The sequence below is a fragment of the Thermobia domestica genome, chromosome 11, assembly GCF_964235325.1.
Source record: "Thermobia domestica chromosome 11, izTheDome1.hap1.1, whole genome shotgun sequence".
NCBI lineage: Eukaryota > Metazoa > Arthropoda > Insecta > Zygentoma > Lepismatidae > Thermobia > Thermobia domestica.
Genome location: NC_137464.1, coordinates 209,483,954 through 209,507,591, shown reverse-complemented (window position 1 = coordinate 209,507,591; position 23,638 = coordinate 209,483,954). Strand labels below are relative to the sequence as shown.

The following is a 23,638-nucleotide window of genomic DNA, read 5'->3' as shown; positions in this document are numbered from 1 at the left end:
TTTCGGAGGTGATTCCACCCAATTTATTCCCTTTGATAAGGATTTAAAATGTTATATGAGTAAGTACAGAGGTTCATTTCGTTTATAATAAACGTATAATTTGGTGCTCCCTTTTTAAATTTTGTTGGGGTACATTGGACCATTTCTTACATTTGGGAAATAACAAAATTCGGTAAACGTTCTCTAGAACCCATTGTAAATTTTGGCGTTTATCTTGTTCCCTCTTATGGGTAAACAATGACCAAATATTCAAATTTCGAAGGTTATTCAGATTTACTATTCTTTTCAGTTTCAATTTTGTTGGGGTACATTGGACCATTTCTTAGATTTGGCAATTAAGAAATAACAAAATTCGGTAAACGTTCTCTAGAATCCATTGTAAATTTTGGCGTCTATCTTGTTCCCTCTTATGGGTAAACAATGACCAAATATTCGAATCTTTTCAATTTCAATGTTGATATCCAAAGAGCAAAAGCAGTAACAGGCAACGAAAAGCGATTTATGCAGTCTACTCAGCGTCCCAAGAATAGGTTCCATCTCCTCCATTAACTTTCTATTCAAACTGAAAGTGGTTGAAATCAACTGTTTCCAGTTTCAACGTTGATTGCTAGAGAACAGAAACGGTAATAGCTAGCAACAAGCAGTTAGTTTGTAATCTACTCAACGTCTCAAGAAAATATACCATCACCACCCTCAATACTCTTCCAAAATCGGAAGTGGTTAACATTTATTATAAGTTACGGTTTCAATTCTTATTCCGTAGAGACGAAAAACGATAAGGAATATCCAAAATCCTTAAAGAAAAGAAAACAGTAAGAGATAATGAGAAATGGCTTTTTCATATGTATTCAGTGTCCGAGGAACAGCATCAATCATTGATATTATTATTCTATTACGACCATTAGTTTTAGATGTACTACTTCAAGTTTGAGTATTGAATTCACTGAAGTTTAAGGTAGTTTCACACTGTGAAGCGAAACTTTCTTGTTATAAAGTACAGAACGTCTATAGATAAGCGCTCATAGCAAAAATAAATATCGTAATTTGACAAAGGGTTAAAGTTTGTTTTAGGAAAACTAGCGTTTAACTGTTGAGCGGAAGATGTGTACGTTGCTATCACTGTTTACAAAGGTTCTGCCAAATAATACAAACAGCAACTCTTCCAACAAATTTAGAATGTTTAATAAGTCATAAGTCCATAATAGTAGGCACTGTCAATATGTCAAGTTGATCTGTAATTTATGATTTTCTAATAACAAAAATAATAATACTTGAAATATTTGAGAAGGATATAACATTTAATTACCTTGGTCGGTAACCGTGGTTGAATAGAAACAGTGTTGAAGAATACTGCAGTGATTGACAAAAAAAACTTGTCCTTCGGGTATTTTACAGTTCAAGCAGTTGTGTGTCAAACGCAATCTTTCATTAACTACACTTTAGGTAAGAGAAAGAGAATGTGTTACACCCTTGAATCTTCTTCTCATGTAAATGTTTAGTAGCATCTGCAATAGGAATTCTTAGAATCATATGTGAGAGAAAATCAACAAGAAATCGTATTTTCCAAAACAATTAGAAAAATGAAATGAAATCTTTGAGTTTTACGTCCCACGGTTATGCCGGTTAGGCTAAAGGAGACGGTGATTATGAGAAATGAATGAAATGGTGGAATGAAGAAAGTGGGAGGAAACGGGAGAACCCCGAGAAAACCCACGCACACGGTGTTTGTCCACCATAAAGTTCACTTGGCGGGAGCAGGGTTTGAACCCGGGACCCCATGCACCAGATATGAACGCTCTACCACTGAGCCACCGCGGCCTCCCAAAACAAATAGAATTTCAATGTAGAATCTTATTTAGGCACTTCTTAAGAACCATTATTACGTAGGTATTATGGTTTTACTTGCCTGGAAAATAAACAGGAACACATTTACACATCAAGTGAACAATCTCATAGAATGCTTCTGTCTTGCAATTACGTTCCGTATATGTCCTGAAGTAGGTCAGATTAATTTCGTTTTGAAAGTAACAACCTCTTTTCTCCACTGGGTACTTAACAAGTTCTTTACTAGTTTGTACAATGTCAGGTGTCACGCTAATCAAAATTCCTTGTTGTATTTCTGTAAGATTCCATTTCTTTGCATCCCACAGAGGCAGTTCAACGGGACTGTGCACATATACCTGAAAGTAAAAAGAGAAAAACTATGGAAAGAAAATTCAGTATGTTTGATTAAAAGAATCTATAAGGGACATTCATAAATCCGGTAAAAACCTATTGCAGCAGAAATAATACACTATACACGTTAGGTCACAAGAAAATGCTTTTCAGTGGTACCAACAGTTGAATTCTGAATTCTGTATAGAAAAAACTACGGATAGGAACAGTCGAACGATGCGTACGTATGGATTCATTGCTTGAACAGATTTCAATACGAGGGTTATTCGGAAAGTAACCGCCATTATGGCATAATGATAGTAGTGGGCGAAGCGCCGCCATTGTTGCATCACACAATTTGTGATTGAGTAAGCTTCCACCTGTGTTAGTAATATGGAAATGAATAAAAGATGGAAAACGGAAGTGAGATTAAGCATAGTTCATAATTGTAATGATGATTTGGAAATAGTGAAAATAAATTTTGCAGTATTTGCAAATAAATACAGGTAAAACCTAAGTAAAACAAATAAATAAATAATGATAGGTGTAAAATCAAAGTTAACCCTAGGAACACCAAGGTATTTTTGTGTTACATCTAACACCAACGGGGGGGTCTCTGAGGCCCACTACATAAAGGTCATTATTTCTCACGGAAAATATTTTCTTTTGTCTGATAATAATTTGGGGAGTGTAATACATCAATAATTTTTATTCTCTATTATTACTAAGTTTCTAAGTACAGTGTTGCCAACTATATGTGTGTAATTGTTCAAGTTAACATTTTTTATTTATGTCAGAAACTATGACCTGTTTATTTTATTTGTTTGTGTAGAAAAACTATCAAACAGATCAGTAGCAACTAAGTACAATGTAGTATGTGTACAAAGGCGGCTTCTAAAAGCATTTTGGTGGTGATGCTGTACAGTAAGGTAGACTGGGAAAGAGTGGATATAATTCAGTATTCCAGTGAATTCAGGATTAATCTTTTATAAATCCATCCCGGTTATCCTTGGAATGGCGAATTTTTTTCAAATTTTGTTTCCGCGATAAGATAGATAGTGTTAGGGACGTTCATTGGACACTATAGGGGATGTCACCAGAGAAGTAGTATTGTCAACACAACATAAGTTACATTTTTTCTAGTAGTAGAACATCAGGTCTTTGCACCTATGGAATGATCATGTAAAACGTAAGCAAACAAGCTACGACTTGTCTGTCAGTTTTGTAAACTAACACCACTACAACATCATGAATATTACAAGGAATTCATTGCAAGAAACGTACCACTGCTTCCATTTGTTCCATTTGCGTTATCAAATAAAGTGTTCAAATCACCGTCTTTTGCATCAAAATCTGACAGGGTTATTTCCACTTTGCTATATTCGAGCTCACTACCTTCTATGTCAGGTTCATTTAAAAGATCTTTAAGCTCTTTCTCAATTGAATTTTGGCGAAGAACACGATTTGCCATTGTTCCAATGCTGCTGCAGATTCCCACATACAGTCACAGTCACAAAATTACGAACTGCCAATTTCCTATGAAATATGCGTCTTCAGTCAGTGTTGCAGGCTACTGCTCGTAGATTTTATGATTAAAATTATTTGATAACACCAGAGGTGCAATTTTAATATAAAGTGACATATTTAGGTGTAAGCAAGTTTGAAGAAATAAACTAATAGAAAATAAAATAAATTATTAAAATATTTAGGTTAATTTAAAAATAAATTATTAAAATATTAGAAACCACATGTAGGTTAGAGGAGATATTAGAGGAAAAGAAAGAAGATAAAGAAGAGAAAGAAGTGAAAAGTAATAGAATGACAAAACTAATGACCTAGACAGACTAAAGGGAAACAAGACTAAATACCGTGATGTAATGCTCTTTTTATGTTTATGTTGTTATGATGTAGAGGGGGTTGTAATAATTAATAAATAAATAATTTTTAAAAAGTGAAATTGAAGCACATTTTCAAGTTTAAATTAACTTGCTAAAAAGAGAGCACCTCGCCCCAGCTAAAGCAGAATAAATAGAACAAGAGAGACGAGATAAAACAAAAAGTAAAGAGAAAAAACAGAGTAAGAGGTAATGACATTTGCTCTATAATAAGTTGAAGTTCAGAAGATACATACAATATTAGAAAGAAGTGGAGGTCTAACAAGTAAAAAAAACAAAGAAAAAAAAAAAGAAAAAATTAGAAAATATCTTTCGATCGTCCCCTGTAGTTAGCTCCTGAATACAGAACTTTTTGATGGCACTAAAAGGCATCTTTCTGTAGCCTTCAAACGCATATAGTGGATTTCAATTACTGAAGCATTTTTGGCAACTATAACACAGTTCCTCTTGCAGTATAACAGGGGCAAGAAATTACGGTGGGCAAGTGTACAGTTCCCTACGCATTATTCATATATTAAAATTGTTTGAGTTTTATATCAGGTTATCGTAAAATAAGTATCGCTGTTCAGAGAACTCTGGAGACGTAACCACTTGACAGAATGCAATCAAACTTGGTAGGAACATATTTGGGAATATGCAGAAGTGATTGGTGTAGAAAACAAAATTAGTTCCAATTTTCGCCACGAGACGTAATTGTGGCGCTGCACAACGCCATGTAAGTGCAGCATGAAAATAAAAACGACACACTGGTGCTGCTTTATGATAAGAAAGGCTGTAATTACCTCTCCAGGTGCTTACGCCTGCATGTGTTTCAGTGATACGGATTTGAGTGCCACTATGTACCCAAAGTGAATTGATGGTGATCCGATGTTTGCTTCTTTTTTCTCCCCACACTCTTTGCCTTGTACTTAAGGGGTCCCAGGTTCGATTTCCGATGAAGACACGTGAGTCGGATGCCATGTTAACCTCTAGACCCCGTTCTTAGAACATCATCATTATCTTATACGGTACTCACGCGCCTTCCTTGCCCAGGGCCTTCACGTGAAAGACCTGTCTATTAGCAGAAACCCACATCATCATCATCATCGACCATAACACATCACTATACCACGGAGTTATTAATAGGAGTACAAATCAATGCCAGACGTCACACTGGGTGCATAATTATGACGTTTTTTTCATTGAATATCAATACTATCATTTTCTTCCATACCACACTCGCCGTACTTAACACTGAACAGAAACACAATAACTTCTGGATGCGAGATTTGACACTAATCTTCTCCTGGAATTTTGGAGGGAGCTTGCATTTTATGAGCACAGGAAAGACTAATATTTAATTCCGCTTTTGTAATTTGCCCAAGATTTTTAAAGGGATGCTTCAGCTCAAAAGCCCTCTCCCTCGTAAATCCGCCACTGACCACAGGGTATTAATAGAGTTGGTATTCAATGCCACGAGATCCACAGGAGAGGTAATTACAGCCTTTCTTATCATTTACCATCACTAGTGTCGTCTTTCTTCCACGCTACTTTTGGACGTACAGTACCTTGCAATATCAAAGGTGATGAATCTCAGCGTTCCTTGCAACTCTCTATCTCAATACTCTGAATCATGATTCCCAGAGCTAATTTTTTGTACCTACAAAATTAACCCCTTTCGCAAAATTCTTAACTTCCTTATTACTACTAGTATCTAGAAATTTACCTCCTTTTCTGGAATTCTTAACTTCCTTATTACTTCTAGCACCTATAAAGTTACCTCTTTTCCGGGATTCTTAACTTCTTTATTACTTCTAGCACGTACACAGCTACATCCTTTTTCAGGATTCTTAACTTCCTGCTTACTACATAATGCTCATTTGAGTACTTCTTATAAAATTCCTAATTTGAATTTTCTAGTATATGAGTGCTTCCTATTCTCGTGGCCTGATGTCAACGTTTTTTCTTCAGCAAAAAGATTGTTTTCCAACTTGGCCCCAAATACAATTCTAAAATAAATTTCCGAGTAATTATGGCTTAATTTTGAATATTTTATATATATATATTTATTTGGTCAACCCGTAGTGTTTCTTATTCATGTCGAAATACATTACATTTCACTGGACTCAAATTCTTCTGTTACTGTTGCAACTAAATTTCTGAAACTAATCAAACCACATGATCTAATATAATTCAAACTGTTTTACAATCTCAGAAAGACTGTGATTTTTTTTTTTGTATTCAGTTTATCCACTAAATCAAAATAACACAAGCATTGGAAACTGTTAAATTGAAAAGAAAAAGTGGTCCGACAAATCGTACTTTTGTCTGTATTCCAAAGATGTGAGGCATTGATGAAGCTTCAAAGTATTTCATCCGCAGTGTGTGTGTGGAGGAGCGTGTAGTTTGAGCTGGAAAAGGCTTTGTGATGATGTGGGGATGTTTGTTTGTAGTATGACTGAAACAAATCGTACAGATAAAAGTTAAGATAAATCACTATATTTGAATGTGTTTGTACATTGTCAATGTGAGCATGTGTTGCCATTTCTTCAACACTATCATACCGAATTCTTCCAAACACTGAAACAAAATCCAGAAGCCCTTGCAGGCCAGAGGTGGTGTTACCCAGTATTATTTAAGTTCTGGAGAATTTCTTTTTATTTTTGTCTAGTGGAACAGAGTAAACTGTGTGTTCCTAAATACCAATTTTTGAAACAAGAACTATTGTCCAGACATCTGCTACTAAAGTAAATGTCAGCTGAAATCATGCACAGAAATATATAATTAAACTTCAAACTACAGATACATATTATTGAACTACAATGCATACACGGAAATATAATATTTAACCCACAAATTACACACAGAAAAACTGAGAAACATAGTTACCTTAACTTGTCTTGGTTTCTTGGTCATTTCGGTAACATTTAACTTAACACGGAAGACACCATTGAGAGGTCTAGGGTAGAGCTTATGCGATAGTTCGTGATTATCAGCATTCACTACAGTTGTATATCCTTTTTCTAATGACCAGTTGAGAGTTTTCGGAGTTTCACTGTAATACGAAAATCATGACAGAAACTGGAAAGGGGTTTAGGGAACAATGAAGAATATATATATATATATATATATATATATATATATATATATAATCGCATTAGAATACATTTGCATAATGGAAATTTGATTTACAAATATGTAAATTAGTCTTAACGTATGTATTTACTATCGTGTAGAAAACACAAAATATTAACCAAATAATTATTACAAGGCTGAAGGGTCGATTTTATGCACGAAAGGAGTTGAGATTACTGAAAATATGTTTGGAACATTTATATTACATGAATTTAGACTAGATCGAATTTTTTTTGAGAGATCAATATAATTTTATTCAAAAAATTTCATCAGCTTGTTTACAACTGCATTCCATCCGGAAACAACTTTAGGATAGAAAAAAACTACTGTTCATCCACTACTTAAATTACTTCATCCAATTGGTGAAGAGCACCAACAAACTGAAAATATCCAAATATTTGTACTACTTGTAAAATCTCTAATGTTCCCTCACCTTGAATATTGTGATGCAGCTCTATCAGACTTAAATGAAGAAACAGAATACCGTTTGCAATGTATCCAAAATGCCTGTAAATGGTTTGCTTATAATCTCAAACGATCAAATCATTTATCTCCATACTACAGAAAGCATTTTGAAACTTGCCGATAGACGTGATTTGCATCGACTCACATTTCTCTTTAAGACTTTGCTTTTTCAACAACCTTCCTATTTATTTCAACGTTTGCAACCACTAAATGCTCACCATGATCACAATACAAGATCCGGTGTAAATAAACTCCTTTCTCCTCCCTTACATTCGTCAAAATTCTACTCGAATTCGTTCTTTGCATCCACTACCCGTGCGTGAAATCACCTTCTATCTAACATAAGACAATCTCAGTCAATCAGTCGGTTGAGCAGATCCTCCATAAATCTATCAAGGCTCACTGGAAAAAAATGCTGATTTTTATACTTCCTACCTTTTATTTCTTTTGTTCACTAAATGTATGTGACTATATTATGTGGTTATTTGTAGTAATCTAAGTAATTTATGTGTGCTTGTGATGTGATGCGTGCGTGTGTGTGTGTGTGTGTATGATTGGGAGTGTTTTATATATTTTATACATATTTTATTATTATTATTGTATTACTAATCATAATACTATTGTATTGCATGGTCAAGTGAGAGACAAGGCATGATTAGCCTTAACTTCGACTTGCAAAGTAAGACTAAATAAATAAATATCAATATGTATAATGGAGAAATGATCCCAATAAATTCCTTCCAAATGGAAGCGTTTTATATGTCATTAGAATAAAGAAAAATCACTCGTAGTTATCAGTATTTGAGAAAGGCGAAATTCGTTGGGTTAAGTTCTGTCCCCTTAAATCCCTATTCTACAAGTTCGAAAATGTTATTATTACCCTTGTTTACGTTCATTTTAAATATTCCTGCGCAAAAAGCAGCTTTCGCGTGTCTCTTCACTCCTCTCATTTTCATATCTTGATTCTCACCATCGTGATTAATCCGATTTGATAGAAAAGCATGATTAACTAGCAAACTCTCACCATCACGACGCCGAACACGTATTTCAGACTTTGACCGTTTCCGATTTTGAAATCGCTACTACGTATACTATAAGTCATTACTCGGCACTATGTATATCGTATTGTCATTAACAAATCAAAGTAATAAGTAAAAAGCCGTTGTTACTCTTATTGAGAAGTGTGAATCGAGAGCGGAGCGAGTAACATTTCTAACAAATGTATTTCCTTGCAAACTGACAGCAATATTGATTTAATAGGGCGCCATACCGGGCGCCGTGTCGTTTGCTCTTTTCCAATACTTTTTCTTTCTTCTTGTTCGTTGGGCGCCCTCTTGCTATCAGGGAATAAGTAAAATCTTGTGACTTTCATTGTAACGTGTGAATTGCGAGTGGAGCGAGCAAGAACATTTCTAAGAATGTATTTCTTTGTAAACCGACAATAAATATTGACTTAATAGGGCGCCATTACATATACGGGACACCGCGTCGTTTGCTCTTTCCCAACACTTTCTTTTTCTTGCTCGTTCGGTGCCCCTTTGCTATCAGCGACAGGGCTACTGCCCCGCTAGCCTCCCTTAGCTACGGCTCTAATTATAATTGATGGTCTGCAACTGCATTCAACGACAATACGTTTCTAATGGCTGATATCACGCAACAAAAGACCTTGTACATATTGTACGTGGTGTGAGTACATTTTATTTCCATGAAAACCATACAAAATGAACACATGACCATGTAACCAGAGCAGCAACGTTGAGTGAGAGAGGAGGTATTACAGAGCAGAAAAAGTGTCTCAAGATCAGACATGTTCACACTCGCGAAGGTGGCCCTCTTGAGGGCATCCTCGCCCTCAAATTCCTCCGTCCACAATGACGCGAAAGGAAGAAAAGCTTCGACAGCGAGGGCGAAGAGAAATTTCCAACACGAGTCGAGGGCGAGCGAGGGCAATGGACAACTCCCTTCGCGAGGGCGAGTACAAGTCTTCAGCACAATGACGAGGACGAGGAAGAGCTATGGACAACTCCTTTCGCGAGGGCGAGGACCAACTGTCACTGCAAGGGTGAGGGTGCGCGAGGGTGAGAGTGAACGAGGGAGAGGGTCAACTTCCACTGCGATGGCGAGGGTGCGCGAGGGCGCACGAGGGCGAGGAACAATTTCCTTCGCGAGAACGAGGGCACGCGAGGGAGAATGACAAGCTTCCTTAACAACAACTATTTTGAATTTAGTGTTTGACCATTTTTGGAGTTATATAATATTTAAAATAACATCTGCCATGTTCCCTAGATGAAAAGTTGATGTCATAGCAAAATTATAGAATATTCCTCTTTTACTTCTACATAATTATTAAAAACAATAATGCAAATCAATATAATATTTGCATGTTTCTCATGAAAGTTTCCGGATAGAAATAGCGCTACGTTTAGAATCGACTGTTCCTGATTGTTGCCCTGCCTGTGCTAGAGATTTCTTTTCTTAGATAAGAAGTGTCTACACTGTCATGTTTAAAGAGTGGTAGACAGAGTGTCACTCACGTCATTCAGCAGTAAATTACATAATCTTAAGAGCGCTGATATCTGAACTAACACAATCTGTGAGAGAACCAGCAGAATGCAGTAGATCAGATGAAGAAACACTCGATGGAATGACTTTTGTTCGTAGACGGCCATTTTGCACTGGGCTCGCTCGGGCTCGCGCTCACCTCTCTAAACTGGGCTCGAGTTCACTCGGGCTTGGGCTCATTTGTTTCAACTGGGCTCGCGCTCGGGCGATGTTCCCTCAGTTCCACTCGAGCTCATTTATTTCATTGAGGCTCACGCTTAATTATTAAATGAATAGTTTGTATTAAGTTTCTGGACACAAGAAATGTGTTCTGAAGTTGATTGAGCTGTAGTTTATTTCTATACATTTCCAACTTCTGTTGTAAAAATAGATATTAAGTGATATGATACGTCCATGAACACTCGCCACAGTGCTATTTCTTTGCATGTTTTTTCTCTTCTCACACCCAAAACAAAATTTTATATGCTCAAAGACTCAGACACACAACATTACATATATATATATATATATATATATATATATATATATATATATATATATATATATATATGTGTGTGTGTGTGTGTGTCTTGAGGCAATATATTATATGCAATATTTATACCAGTTAGTTGGGAACCTGGGGTCTCACAATAGTGTTCCCAATCGGGCCCTGCACTTTCTAATTCCAAACATTACCTTTTTTCCTCTTACTTTGTAGCAAGAAAGCTTAATAAATTTTAACTATATGACTTCCTTCATGAACAGTCTGTACTTCTAATTATTTGTTTGAAGATATATTGTCCTGCTAAAATACATTAAATATGATAATTTCTTAATTAGTACTTATGTAATAGTAATAAAGTTCGGTCGAACACATGTTCTTACTATTATTACTATTATTATTAGACAACAGGCAATATTACCTACTCACCAACCAATACACATTTCTTGGAAATGTCGTCAGAACGAACCTTCAATTTACGGTATCCGAAGAAAAGATTTTATTTGCGGCTCTAACGTCTACAGGTAATCTACGACTGGAATCCAGTGCTGGATTCACAACGGGCTTCGGGGGGAAAGGGACAGTGAAAGGTTTCTTCGATGATCTGAAGCTGCCGCAATATGGTGTCGCTAGGGGGAGGGGCAAACGACACTTCGTTCTGTGCTGACGCAGAGATTTCTTTGAATTTAATGGAGGCGTTTTTCTCATCAGCTTAATAAAAATAGAAACTAACTTCTACACACAAAAATAAACTAACATTAAAAAATGGGTCAATGTTTTTTTACACATAGGAACATATACAACATATTACAAAGGGTGTTATTGCTGGAATTGTAAACGAAATTCACTAAACTAATTTCGTGCAAATAACTAACTCAATCTTTTACGTAAATCTTATATATATATAATTCAAAGAAATATCTGCGTCAGCTGAGAACGAAGTGTCGTTTGCCCCTCCCCCTAGCGACACCATATTGCAGCAGCTTCAGATCATATATCTTATAAATAAAACAATACTTTTTAAACATCTTCACCCTTATCACTCTTATATATTGCACTACAAGACATTTTTTTAAATCTCGTGAGCAACACTAGTTCACTCAAATTTTAGGTATCAAACACTATTTTAGTGCTAAATGATCCGTGCGTAAAACTTATAAATTGATAAAAGTGATTGTACGATTACAATGAAGAGCATTTATGAACTTTTAAAGATACTCAAATCATACACAATATACTCCAATAATAAATATGGTTTAAATGTTATTAGATTTCACCCTTCTTACACATCTCGTGACGCAGAAGGATTCTGAGAACTTCTAGATAGAGGAATACATTTTGTACGTAAATTTACAGAAAGGGACGAGAAGTGAGTCGTCGAGAATCGAGACAATAAAGAAATTTCCGAGAATTGAGACGAGACGATACTTTTATAAAATTTACGAGACGAGATTATGAACCTTATTTCTCGTTTCGTCTCGTCTCATGGGCGACACTAGTTTGCACCGAAAAACGTAAAGGAAATTCTATTCAAATTTTATCTGAAAATATTCATGGTAATATTAAGCTTGAAATAGTGAATGATGTGTTCCATTTTAGGTGATCCGGACTAAGTTATACGTTGGTATGTTTTCTTTGTTTAGGACGTATGTTAGCAAGTAAGTACTCGCGCTCTTTTTGTGACACTAGTACTCGCGCAGGGGTCCAATAGATTCCCAAATTAATAATAGTTTTATAACAATAAAAATATATATTTTAATAATTAAGACAATGTAGCATAACTCTAGACGTGTTCTTAAGATTATTTGCTGCAATTAGATTTTTCAACTCGTTTTGAGACATTTTTAAATATATTTTTCGTCAGGACTTTTCGTCAACACAAAAGTTATCTGGTTGGTGGTCTGTGAACACCCCGCGCGAGTACTTAATGGTTCAGGAAATAATTCAGCAAATAGACTGGAAATTTGAGGATCTGATCCTCGCGAGGTCACTTTCACCCTCAAATAATCTCGCCCTCAATGATATGAGGGCGAGGGCGATGGATAAATCCGGGAGGGTGAGGGTGAACGATGGTGATGACCAATTGCCACTGCCAGGGCGAGGGCGCGCCAGGGCGAGAATAAGTTTTCAGTACGAGGGCGAAGGAGCGAGAGGGCGAGGAGAAGTTTTCAGTACGAGAGCGAGGGCGATGGATAATCATCCTCGCGAGGGCGATTTTAAACAAGGGCGAAGGCCAACTTTTCCTGCGAGAACAAGGATGGGCGAGGGTGACGGACAACTTCCTTTGCTAGGAGGGGGTGCGCGAGGGCGAGGACAAGTTTTCAGTATGAGGGCGAGGGCTAGCGAGGGCGATGGACAACTCTCATCGCGAGGGCGAGTATAAGTTTCCAGAACGAGGGCGAGGGCTAACTATTACTGCGTGGGTGAGGGTGCGCGAGGGCGATGGACAATTCCCTGCGCGAGGGAGAGGGTGAAAGTGAGCGAGGGCCAATTGCCACTGCAAGGGTGAGGGTGAGTGAAGTCGGAGTAAAATGAACATCTTTGCTCAAGATTGGAAGAACCTAGGATGTGTCGAAGTGGAAAAAGGGACTATTTTGTTTTATCGTACACACGGTTACACAATGGACATTGTGGTGGACAAACACCGTATGCGTGGGTTTTCTCGGGGTTCTTCCGTTTCTTCCCACTTTCTTCATTCCACCATTTCATTCATTATTCATCACCGTCTCCTTTAGCCTAACCGGCATAACCGTGGGACGTAAAACTCAAAGATTTCATTTCATTTTTACGGTTACACAATGAGTGAAGTTCTCGGATTCGTGATAGATTCTCGTATCTCAGGAAAGCAGAAATTCGGCTTGACATTAATGTGTGCGTATCGATAACATGCTGCGGCAAAAATATTTCTTCACTTGTTATGTAGGTTATGATGGAGTGAAAAAATCAAACCCTTGCGGGGAATAAAGATGAAAATTATTTTAAAAATCATGAATGGTGTAGTCAATCTAGTCATTATGCAAATTTTGTCACTTACTTCGATTTCATTGGGAGCTTTAAAAAGAATTTCAATATTTTTTAAAAAATCAAATATTCTTTTTAAAAAAATAGCAAAATTTTAAGGCCCTTGCGGTGAATGATGATGAAGTACAAAAATTCTAAAAAAAATAAATAAATAAATAAATAAATCACGAATGTTATACTAGTTAATACACAACTTTTGACTTCTAGTGCTATTTAACTGAACAACTTTCGATTTTTTCGCTCCACCCTAATGTAAGTACCATTTCGTTGGTGACTACACGGCATCTAGGAAACTGTTTATGCGATTCTTTCACCACATCCTGAGTACAGGTTTCTGCGGTTAGAACGTACTGTGTGGTTCTTTACGCCGATATTATTTTACTATCCTTCTACTCTGACATACCCTTCTACTTGCAATTTTTGGGTTGATCCCTGCTCCCGCCCCTCATGGATCACCGACTTACCGTGAACATTTCAAACAGTTAATTCCCACGTTACATACAGTACGTTTTAGCAGAAATCTTCAACTCTGAATCGTTACCCCAGAAAACGGCCTAGGGTTAGACTTTGTGGACACCCTGTATGCAGATTGATAGATATAGTTAAATACATACATAGATATGGATCTTGTACTCACACACACACACACATACACACACACACACACACACATATATATATATATATATACATATAACTTACTTTGTCCTGAACATATTGTTCCGATGCAGTATGTTAAAGCCATAGCAGTAAGATTTTTCAGCCACATATATGTACGTAATAGACTCACAGTTGCTCACTTGCTTATGCCATTCGCATTCGTACAACAGATCTATTTTCTGTATAAATAAAATACAAATGTAATATATAATAAGCAAATAAATGAAGTAAAAGTAAATACATTATCACTATATCTATAACAAATACAAAGTTAAGAGTCTTATAATTGAAGGACAGACCGAAAGAGGGGGCCAAGTCACAGAAATTAAATTCCGAGAAATCGAAGGGTAAAGTTAAGAACAAATAACTGCAAATTTTCCCCTGTAAAGGTGGTTCTTTTATTTCTTCATACCACTCTACAGACATCTGTGCAACTTTTAATTTGTAATACGTAATGTAAAATGTGTTTTATAAAGAGTAACAAACGAATATTACTAATGTAACGGAAATATTTTGCAGTGATGATATCTGGAAGTTTATTTAATACAAACTAAACGCAATAAGTTAGGTTAGATTTGTTACCTAACCTAACCTAAATTCACCAAATTGTCCGTGTTATGGTCTGATTTCAGGTTTCAGTAGAATTGGTGGTACGCGGGTGGAATAAATGGCATCATTTTTATCAGATCAATATACTTCAGATACTTGATCTTCCTACCATCAGGAAAGTTGATCTTCCATCTATCAAAGCTCTCCAAAAGAGGTCCTATCATCCGTAGCGGACACAATACATTTGCTCCCTGTGTCTGGATGTTTCTGGAACACACGAAGTTTCTTTCATATACCTCAACTGATGTGTAGGTGCACTTAACTCAGATGAACCCAGGTTCAGTAGCCGATACTGTGACAGGAGTCACCTTTCGCATTTTCACCTTGCTGCCAGTTTCATCCAATGTGTCTTTGAATAACACTTTGGAAATGGATTGTACATCTTTCATATCAGATGACGTGCGTATTACATGAAATGGATCCTGCACTCTGGCTCTTCAAACAAGATTGTACCACAAGATCGTTCAGGGATGTACATATGACTTGTTTTCTTGATTTTTTCTCAATAACCACAAAAACAGCATCGCATGGCATAAAAACATGGCTTGGAACCAAATAATAGTAACATATTTCTTCAAACTTGTGTGAATGAAACAGAATGCGATACAACAAGGAAATGGTAATGTTCTTTTCTTGTCCAAAGCAGAGCCCGAAAAGAAACATAGTTCTATTTTGTGTAGAACATAGCCCGGATTCAGAAAAAATTCCAGCAAGTAGGAACCGATTTCAGAAGAACCACGGGATGCTATTGTTTCTAGCCACATACACATGTATATATTTTTCATATTGCATTGCTGTTCACTGTTTCATTGTTTTTTTCTTTTTTTCTTTTCTTTTTTTTTATCAACATTTCGTTTCCGCATTTAACACTTGTTTACGATCTTTTGTTGCAGTTGTGTTTGGTAGCGTGCAACCAGGCTCCGCCACCTTCTTTTTACAAGCAGACATGTCTTCTGATTGGCCGTTATAGCTGGACTGTGGTTTGACCCCTGCTCTCAGGACACGAGTTGTTGTGCAGCAAGCCGTCACATACTTTCATTCGTATTTTTGAAAACACAAGGAACAAATTACAGACACACTTAGGAAGCTTATAGACAGATGACAAAGCAGTGAATTTCCACCATAAGCTCATTTTTCGTTGGAGTGTGGTTTGGCCCCCTCTCTTGGTCAGCCCTTCAATTTTTTATGAATACTTCAGCTATTATAGAATAAACTATAATTCACACAATGACATAGTATCATAAAAGTGACATGCGTTTGATTTTGTTTTACCTAGTAACTTCACTACGTAAGCTTCGTATATTTGCAGATACCAAACAGTTCTGAACTACTACTCAAAATTCACGCATCTCATTGGCTCAATGTTGGTTTGATGTCATTAGTATGAGATGCACCTAATTCGATTTCAGGTCATGTAAGTTTCTGGTGATTCTCCATTTATTTCTCACGTTCACATTTTAACACTTTTCATAATCATTCACTTTAATTAAGCACATGATTTCATAAGCCTAAAAGTCATAATCACGGGTCGTAATTGAAGATGTAATTTAATATTTTTGTTTTCCTTTCTCCTTTCACTTTTCTTTTTTCTTTCGTACGACGACAGGCGTCCCAATTGACCTTAGGTATGTCTGAGTTCTAACTGGAAGAAGAACAGCACACTGAGAGATTAGGGGACTTTTGATATGTTATTCTTGGCATTAAATAGAGCAAATGTACCAATATTCAGCTTTACACAATTATTTGTACTATTATTACGTAAAGTGTCTGGCCTGCAGGTGTTCACATAATGGTCCCGTGAATGACGGGCAATAGTGCAGCACGCGTCACTTAAACGCACGTAACTCTGTAACTATTAGCCGTACATGCGTTACCAAGATACCGATGGAAAGATGAAAGTTTGGTGAAACTTTTTTATTCGGGTTGATTTACGATATCTGCGATAGCAAAACGTTCATAACCAAGCAAAGAAAAAGCGAGTTCATTTCATTTCGACTTTTGAGGCATTCAATCGTTTTGTGTGGCCTGGATGATGTGTAACTAAAACAATATATAGCTTGAACTAAAGCCCTATTATTTTTCTTTTATTTGAGACCTATTTTAGCTTTGTGGGTTTAGCCGTTTGTAGGTAACAGCCATTCCAGTGATAACTTCTGCTTTTCCAGCAGTCCAGACTTTAACTGCCTGGAATTTCAGGAAGCGACCATGGAATATTGGGGGACTTTTGATATGTTGTTCAGGACCTCCAATAGAACAAATCTGCCAATTTTTAGCTTTAGACTACTTTTCGCACAGTTTGACCCAAATTTTGTCTAAAATGACTGGCCTACCATGGGAAATCAAAATTTCACAATGTGGCAATATCGCAGACTAACTTGGAACATTTATCATTACTCTTCGAGTACATCATGTACTTAAATTGATTGCTACACTAATAGTTGATGCTACTATCTATCTATATCGACTTTAGCTGCCATCTGGAAAGAATCGAGGTAACTATTTGATAGATTGGTAGATCTAATCTATGGTTCTTTATTAGTGACGTTGCCACATGTCTCCAGCCAAGGATCCGAAAGGTATACAAATATATATATATTTTGCTTTATTATAACTTGTAGAATATTGCCCTGTGGCCCGTGGGCGTCATTTTTAGAACAACCATATATACTGTATATATATATATATATATATATATATATATATATATATATATATATATATATATATATATATATATATAAGGATATGTTTCAAAACAACACTGACAATGGTTTGGAGGTGATTCCTGACACGAAGATAAGAGAAAAAGTATACACCAGCTTGGGTGCACAAATGCTTGCTTTCTAAGTTATAAGCTGCCGAAAACATGAAAGATTGAACTTTAAAATTGCATAGCTCTAAAACTGTGGGACCTACCGTAGTCGGGTCAAGACTTAGGAACTAACATGTGTCCTATTCAAAATTCCATGTTTCAGAATCCTAAGGTACTCACGCAACAATTTTTATAGAGGGAGTTTGGCTACGGGCATATAATTTGACGTACTCACATAATGAAAATATTATAACTTACCTTCATTGTTCTGTTTGAGTGAATACCTTCATGTCCAGAAGTTGTGTCACTGAAAAGTTATAAATTAGTTACTGTCATAAATAAGAGTCATAAAAGTACGCTGTTTAAATACACTCGGAAAATATTTAGCCAAGTAATATTATTAATAATATTTAAAAGAAATTTTTACATTCCAAAGTAAACATTGCATATAACTACTGTAGTAGGTTGCGATGTTAAGTAACTTTTGTACCCGAGTCCAAGGGCGCCCATGTTGTGGTTTCCAAGGGGGGCAAATATAAGCGACATTTGAAATATGGTTTCAAATTTTGCGGTATCTATTCTAAAAATTCTATCGGTTTTCCGATCTTTCGAAGTACAATTTCCTCTAGGGGGCGAGCGCCCCACCTTGCCCCCCTGATGGGCGCCCTTACCCGAGTCAGAATTTTATAACTCGTATAATATTTCCCTAAGAACTTTCTTCTTAGATATCTCTGGTCTTAACAGCTTACTTTAAGTTTCAATAATATTATTAGCGCTTAACGATTTTTTTTTTAAATCAAAATTTGAGCGGTAAAGCAATTAATAGATGTCATTGAGCTCCGAAGCGGATGTAAAAGGTAAAAACTGGAGACCCAGCCAGAACCCAGATTATGATAGGCATATCATGAGTTCATTATAAACTTTTAAAAATATATAGATAATAGATTTAATTACTTTTGTCACTCAAAAACTGGGGTGGCAAGGCACTTTCAGCCCCGGGCTACATTTGCCTCTGAAGCTAAACCAAATGATGTGGGTGCGTGTAAATCTTCACGAGTAGTATTCCAGAAAATTATTTAAGCTTACTGTTTTGTAAAATGTTAATAATTGTTGCTGTATTGTAACCACGCAACCTTATTCCGCCTTATGCAGAGTCGTTTTGACTTATGATTAGTATCATACTAAAGGCCTGACTACTGGAGGAAGAACTCTCTAGTATGGTACTAATCACGCGTCAGAACGACTCTGCATAAGGCCCATTAAGACTAAACTGACGCTAACGTAAACTGATGACTCTCATCAAACTTTTCCCTCTAACCTAACGAGGGAATAGTACACAGCATGGATAACAAAACATAGTTCAAAGTTATGATTAATACTTGAGCTTTAATCTTCCTGTAACTATTACAAAGCATCGTTAGTACCTAGTGCAGATAATAGTTTTCTTTCTGCTATGAAAGATTGTTTATATATGTAGTTTATATGAAAATTATGTACTGTGAAGTAAAAATGAAATCAAATCTTTGAGTTGTACGTCCCACGGTTATGCCGGTTAGGCTAAAGGAGACGGTGATGATGAGTAATGAATGAAATGGTGGAATGAAGAAAGTGGGAGGAAACGGGAGAACCCCGAGAAAACCCACGCACACGATGTTTGTCCACCACAAAGTTGGCTGGAATTGAACTGTACGGTGAAGTAGTATATTTTATCAATTGTTTGATTTCTTTAAACAGTGACACACATATTCCTAACAGTGACGTATATAGTCCTAACAGTGACACACATAATCCTATCAGTGACATACATTCTTCTGACAGTGACACACACTCTCCTAAAAATGACGTACATGGCCCTTACGGTAACACACACTCCAAACAGTGACGTACATATTCCTAACAGTGGCACACATAATAATACTCTTGAGTGACATTTATATATACTACTGACATTAATACATAACCTTACTACTGACATGTATATTCTTAACAGTGACGTACATAATCCTGACAGTGACACGTAATCCTGGTAGTGACACACATAATTCTAACAGTAACACACAGTCTTAACGCTGATACACATACTCCTAACAGTGGTGTACAGTTCTATAGTGACACGAATAATACTAAATGTGACAAAAATACTCATAACAGTGGCACATATTCTAGTGACAGTGACACTATACTTCTAACGGTGACATATAATCCTAACAGTGATATGCATAATCCTAGCACTGACACACATAATCCTAACAGTGGCACATATAATCCTAACAGTGACACATAATCCTGAAAGTGACGTACATATTACTAACAGTCACACACATCTCCTAGTAGTGACACACGTAATCCTAAGAGTGACATGCATACTATTAACAGTGACTCAAATATTCTTAACAGTGACGTACATAGTTCTAACGGTGACACATAATCCTAACAGTGATATGCATAATACTAGCAGTGACACACATAATCCTAACAGTGACACACATAATCTTAACAGTGGCACATATAATCCTAACAGTGGCACCATAATCCTAACAGTGACACATAATCCTGATAGTGTCGTACATACTACTAACAGTAATACACATCTAATAGTGACGCACATAATCCTAAGAGTAACATGGATACTACTAGCAGTGACACACATATTCTTAACAATGAAACAATACCCCTAACAGTGTTACACATAGTCCCAACAGTGACACGTACTCCCAGTGGCGTATTTACGATTTTGTTTCGGGAGGGGCTTTGCTAACTTTCGGGGGGGGGCTTTGCCTGGAAATGTAAAAATTCTGCAAGATATTTCATTTACTTTACTATACTAAGTAAGATTTCGGGGGGGGGCTTAAGCCCGGAAGCCACCCCCCTAAATACGCCACTGCGTACTCCTAACAGTGACACACGTAGTCCTAGTAGTGATATATATACTGTATACTTGTTCCTAAGAGTAATCCAATAGTAACGCAAATATGACTTCAAAATTTTCGATTTTTACATTAGAGAAAAACAATACATGAAATTTTCTATATTTAAGTCTCGTAACATACTTACTTGACTGATGTTTCCGTTCCGTATTCTTCCTCTGCTTCATAAATGCCTTCTAATTGCTCAAATATAGGAACACCATTCTTCAACTTCTTACATATAGTAACGGCTGGAAATGGATAATTTGTTGCATTATATGTGTGTGGATTCTTCAGCATTTGCAGCGTGGGTGAGTCATCCCATTCCCGGTAAGCTTTTAAAATAAAATAGGCACATGCTAAAGCTGAGAGCACAACAGAAACAATCCAAACAAATCTGAAAATAAATGAACAAATAAATAAGAAATAAATAAATAAAAGAGAAAAGAATGACGTTAATATACAGCTCTGACAATAGTAGCATAATTTTTACTTATCCTCGTTTCACCTTACCAACTAACTCATCCCGAGAAATTCTAATAAGCCGGGGGTAAAGCAGAACGGGAAAATAATGGTAGCCCTTGTTTGTCACTACCTTTGTTTAGATTTGTCCCAGAGAAGGAGAAATTCTGTCCGGCTCCCCTCTGAAATAATTACTAAAAAAAAAAAAAAAAAAAAAAAGCTACTTTTTTAAAAAGAAAAATACATCTTTCTTGATATTCTCACAGCAATGCCACATTAACCTTTAAGTGAACAGTCTCGAATTACATCGACCATTGAACACTGACCAGTGAGCTTTCAATTATAAATGGCTTTTCAGCCAATCAGGAACAATATGTATTTTCTTAAGTCCGTAGTGTTGAAGTAGTACTCTGTCCAGGCACATGTATTTGTGCTAGTGATTACAGATAAGTACTGGCAAGTTTTGAGGGAAATTATATCCAGAGTTGGCAGGTAATTTACTTATTATGTTTTCTACTTAAATTACACGTAATCTATTTTGAATTTTCATTACGTATAAAATCAGTATTTTACTCACACGTAAGCTATTTTTCTTCTTTAAAAAAACAAAACCAGTTTTAAAGCAGAGCACAAAATACAAGTATATTGTAAATGATCTTTCCGATTTCGAAGTTTAATAACTCACGTTTATTTATTCACATTGGCATGTACACTCATGTGAAAAACTTAAGAATAATGTGAAAACATAGACAACAGTTTTGGAGAGTATGGTAAATGCATATAATTTATCCTATTACACATATCTGACTGCTTGACACGCGTAACTCCCGATGTTGCTACTTGATGATGCTGTATACATCCATTGAACGATGGTTGGTGATGAGCGCTGTTTCAATACGCAAGCACTTGTGTTCGAGACGTTAGAGACTTGTGAGTCAAAGCTGCATTACTTGACATAGTGCCAGTGTACGTGTAGGAGAATGACGCAAAGAGACCATATTGATGATATTATGCGTGGCAAAATCATCGGGCGACTCGAGAGGGGTCAGAACCAGATGGACGCGTCTCGTGAATTGGGTGTCAAACGAAGTGTCATCTCGAGGATCTGGCAAAAACGTCTCTCGGATGTTCGGTGGTGGTCCAAGGAGCAATAGTGACCAGAAAGACCGTTACTTACGTCTAACTTCCAGGGGCAACAGACACAACACCGCCTCACATCTCTCTAGGGACCTTGCAGCTGCTACAGGAACGTCAGTGTCACAATTTAAAGTGTACAGACGGTTAGCTGAGGGACACTTGTATGCCAGAAGACCAGCAAGGTGTGTTTCATTGACCCCACAGCTAAGAAGAGCTCGGTTGAATTGTTCCAGAGAACATCACGCATGGACCCCTGAACAATGGCGTTATGTCCTGTTCACAGATGAATCCAGGTTCAGTCTCACCAGTGATTCTCGACGTGTGTTCATCTGGAGAGAACCAGGAACACGGTTCTTTCCAATTAACATAACTGCTATAGACCAGTACAGGGGCGGCGGAATTATGGTATGGGGTGGGATCATTCTGGGGTCCCGTACACCTCTGCATGTCTTCACACGGGTTACCGTCACTGGTGCAATGTATCGGGATGACACTTTGAACTAATGCGTTAGTCTATTTCGGGGAGCAGTGGATCCTGATTCATGAGTGAAAGTCTTTCCGATGATGTAGTTTTGTCTGTTTTTGTGGTTTCTTGGTAGAGGTAAAAAAAAAAAAAAAAAAAAGGCAGGAATGTGAAAGGGGTCGTTGTGCAGCAAAACAGGTTGTAGACAAGGTAAAAAAAAAAAAAAATAAATAAAATAGTTTTATTTCAACTGCTCAATCCTGACTGTGAATGAATTAAAATTTGTGTGTGGTCGTGCTTGTGTGTCGAACATATTAGTGTTTTTGTTTTCCAGACCAAATTACACATTTTTTCAACAAGTTTTGTTTGACTAAACGTTCAAATGGTATTTAACCCTTTTAAGTTTTTTCGGTCGTTTTCGACCGATATTGTAGTGTCTTAAAGATTCGATTAAAAGAGAACTAAGAATGCTATTTAGTTCCGGTTTTTTTATATTTTCCAAGAGAGGGGGCATTCAAGAAAGCCTTGGAAGGGTCTATACGCTTCCGAGCGTCAGAACATAGGGGGGGTACACAAGTAATTAGTACTATAAGCAATATTTTTTAGAGTGATTTCCAGATCTCTATGTTTACCCAGGGCCGCATCAGAGGGCCCGAAAACGGAAAAAAAGGGATTTTTCGGCAAAAATCCCTATTTACTCAATTTGTCCCTCCTTCGGGACGTCCGAGGGATATGACGTTAATACAATCTGGAAGCTTGCTCCATTCTGAAGAGAATGGTGTATGAATCGTGATCCTACGATAATTAGGGACGTGTCAAGAAATTTTTGAAATTTATGTAGGGTATTCTGGGACATTCTGGGAATATTCGCTGAGAGGAAAATATTTTTCCCGTCCT

General features: G+C 36.8%; 1 protein-coding gene across 1 annotated transcript; it reads right to left on the bottom strand.

The window, feature by feature from the left end:
• Nucleotides 1-1,898: 1,898 nt before the first annotated feature.
• Nucleotides 1,899-22,098, bottom strand: LOC145665442 (pickpocket protein 28-like). The gene is made up of 6 exons (XM_081732750.1): nucleotides 22,040-22,098; nucleotides 20,828-21,076; nucleotides 18,032-18,080; nucleotides 14,395-14,531; nucleotides 6,918-7,083; nucleotides 1,899-2,180 (listed from the first exon to the last, which is right to left on the bottom strand). The coding sequence occupies exons 1-6, from the start codon at nucleotides 22,096-22,098 to the stop codon at nucleotides 1,899-1,901; spliced, it is 942 nt and encodes a 313-aa protein (XP_081588876.1).
• Nucleotides 22,099-23,638: the final 1,540 nt, after the last annotated feature.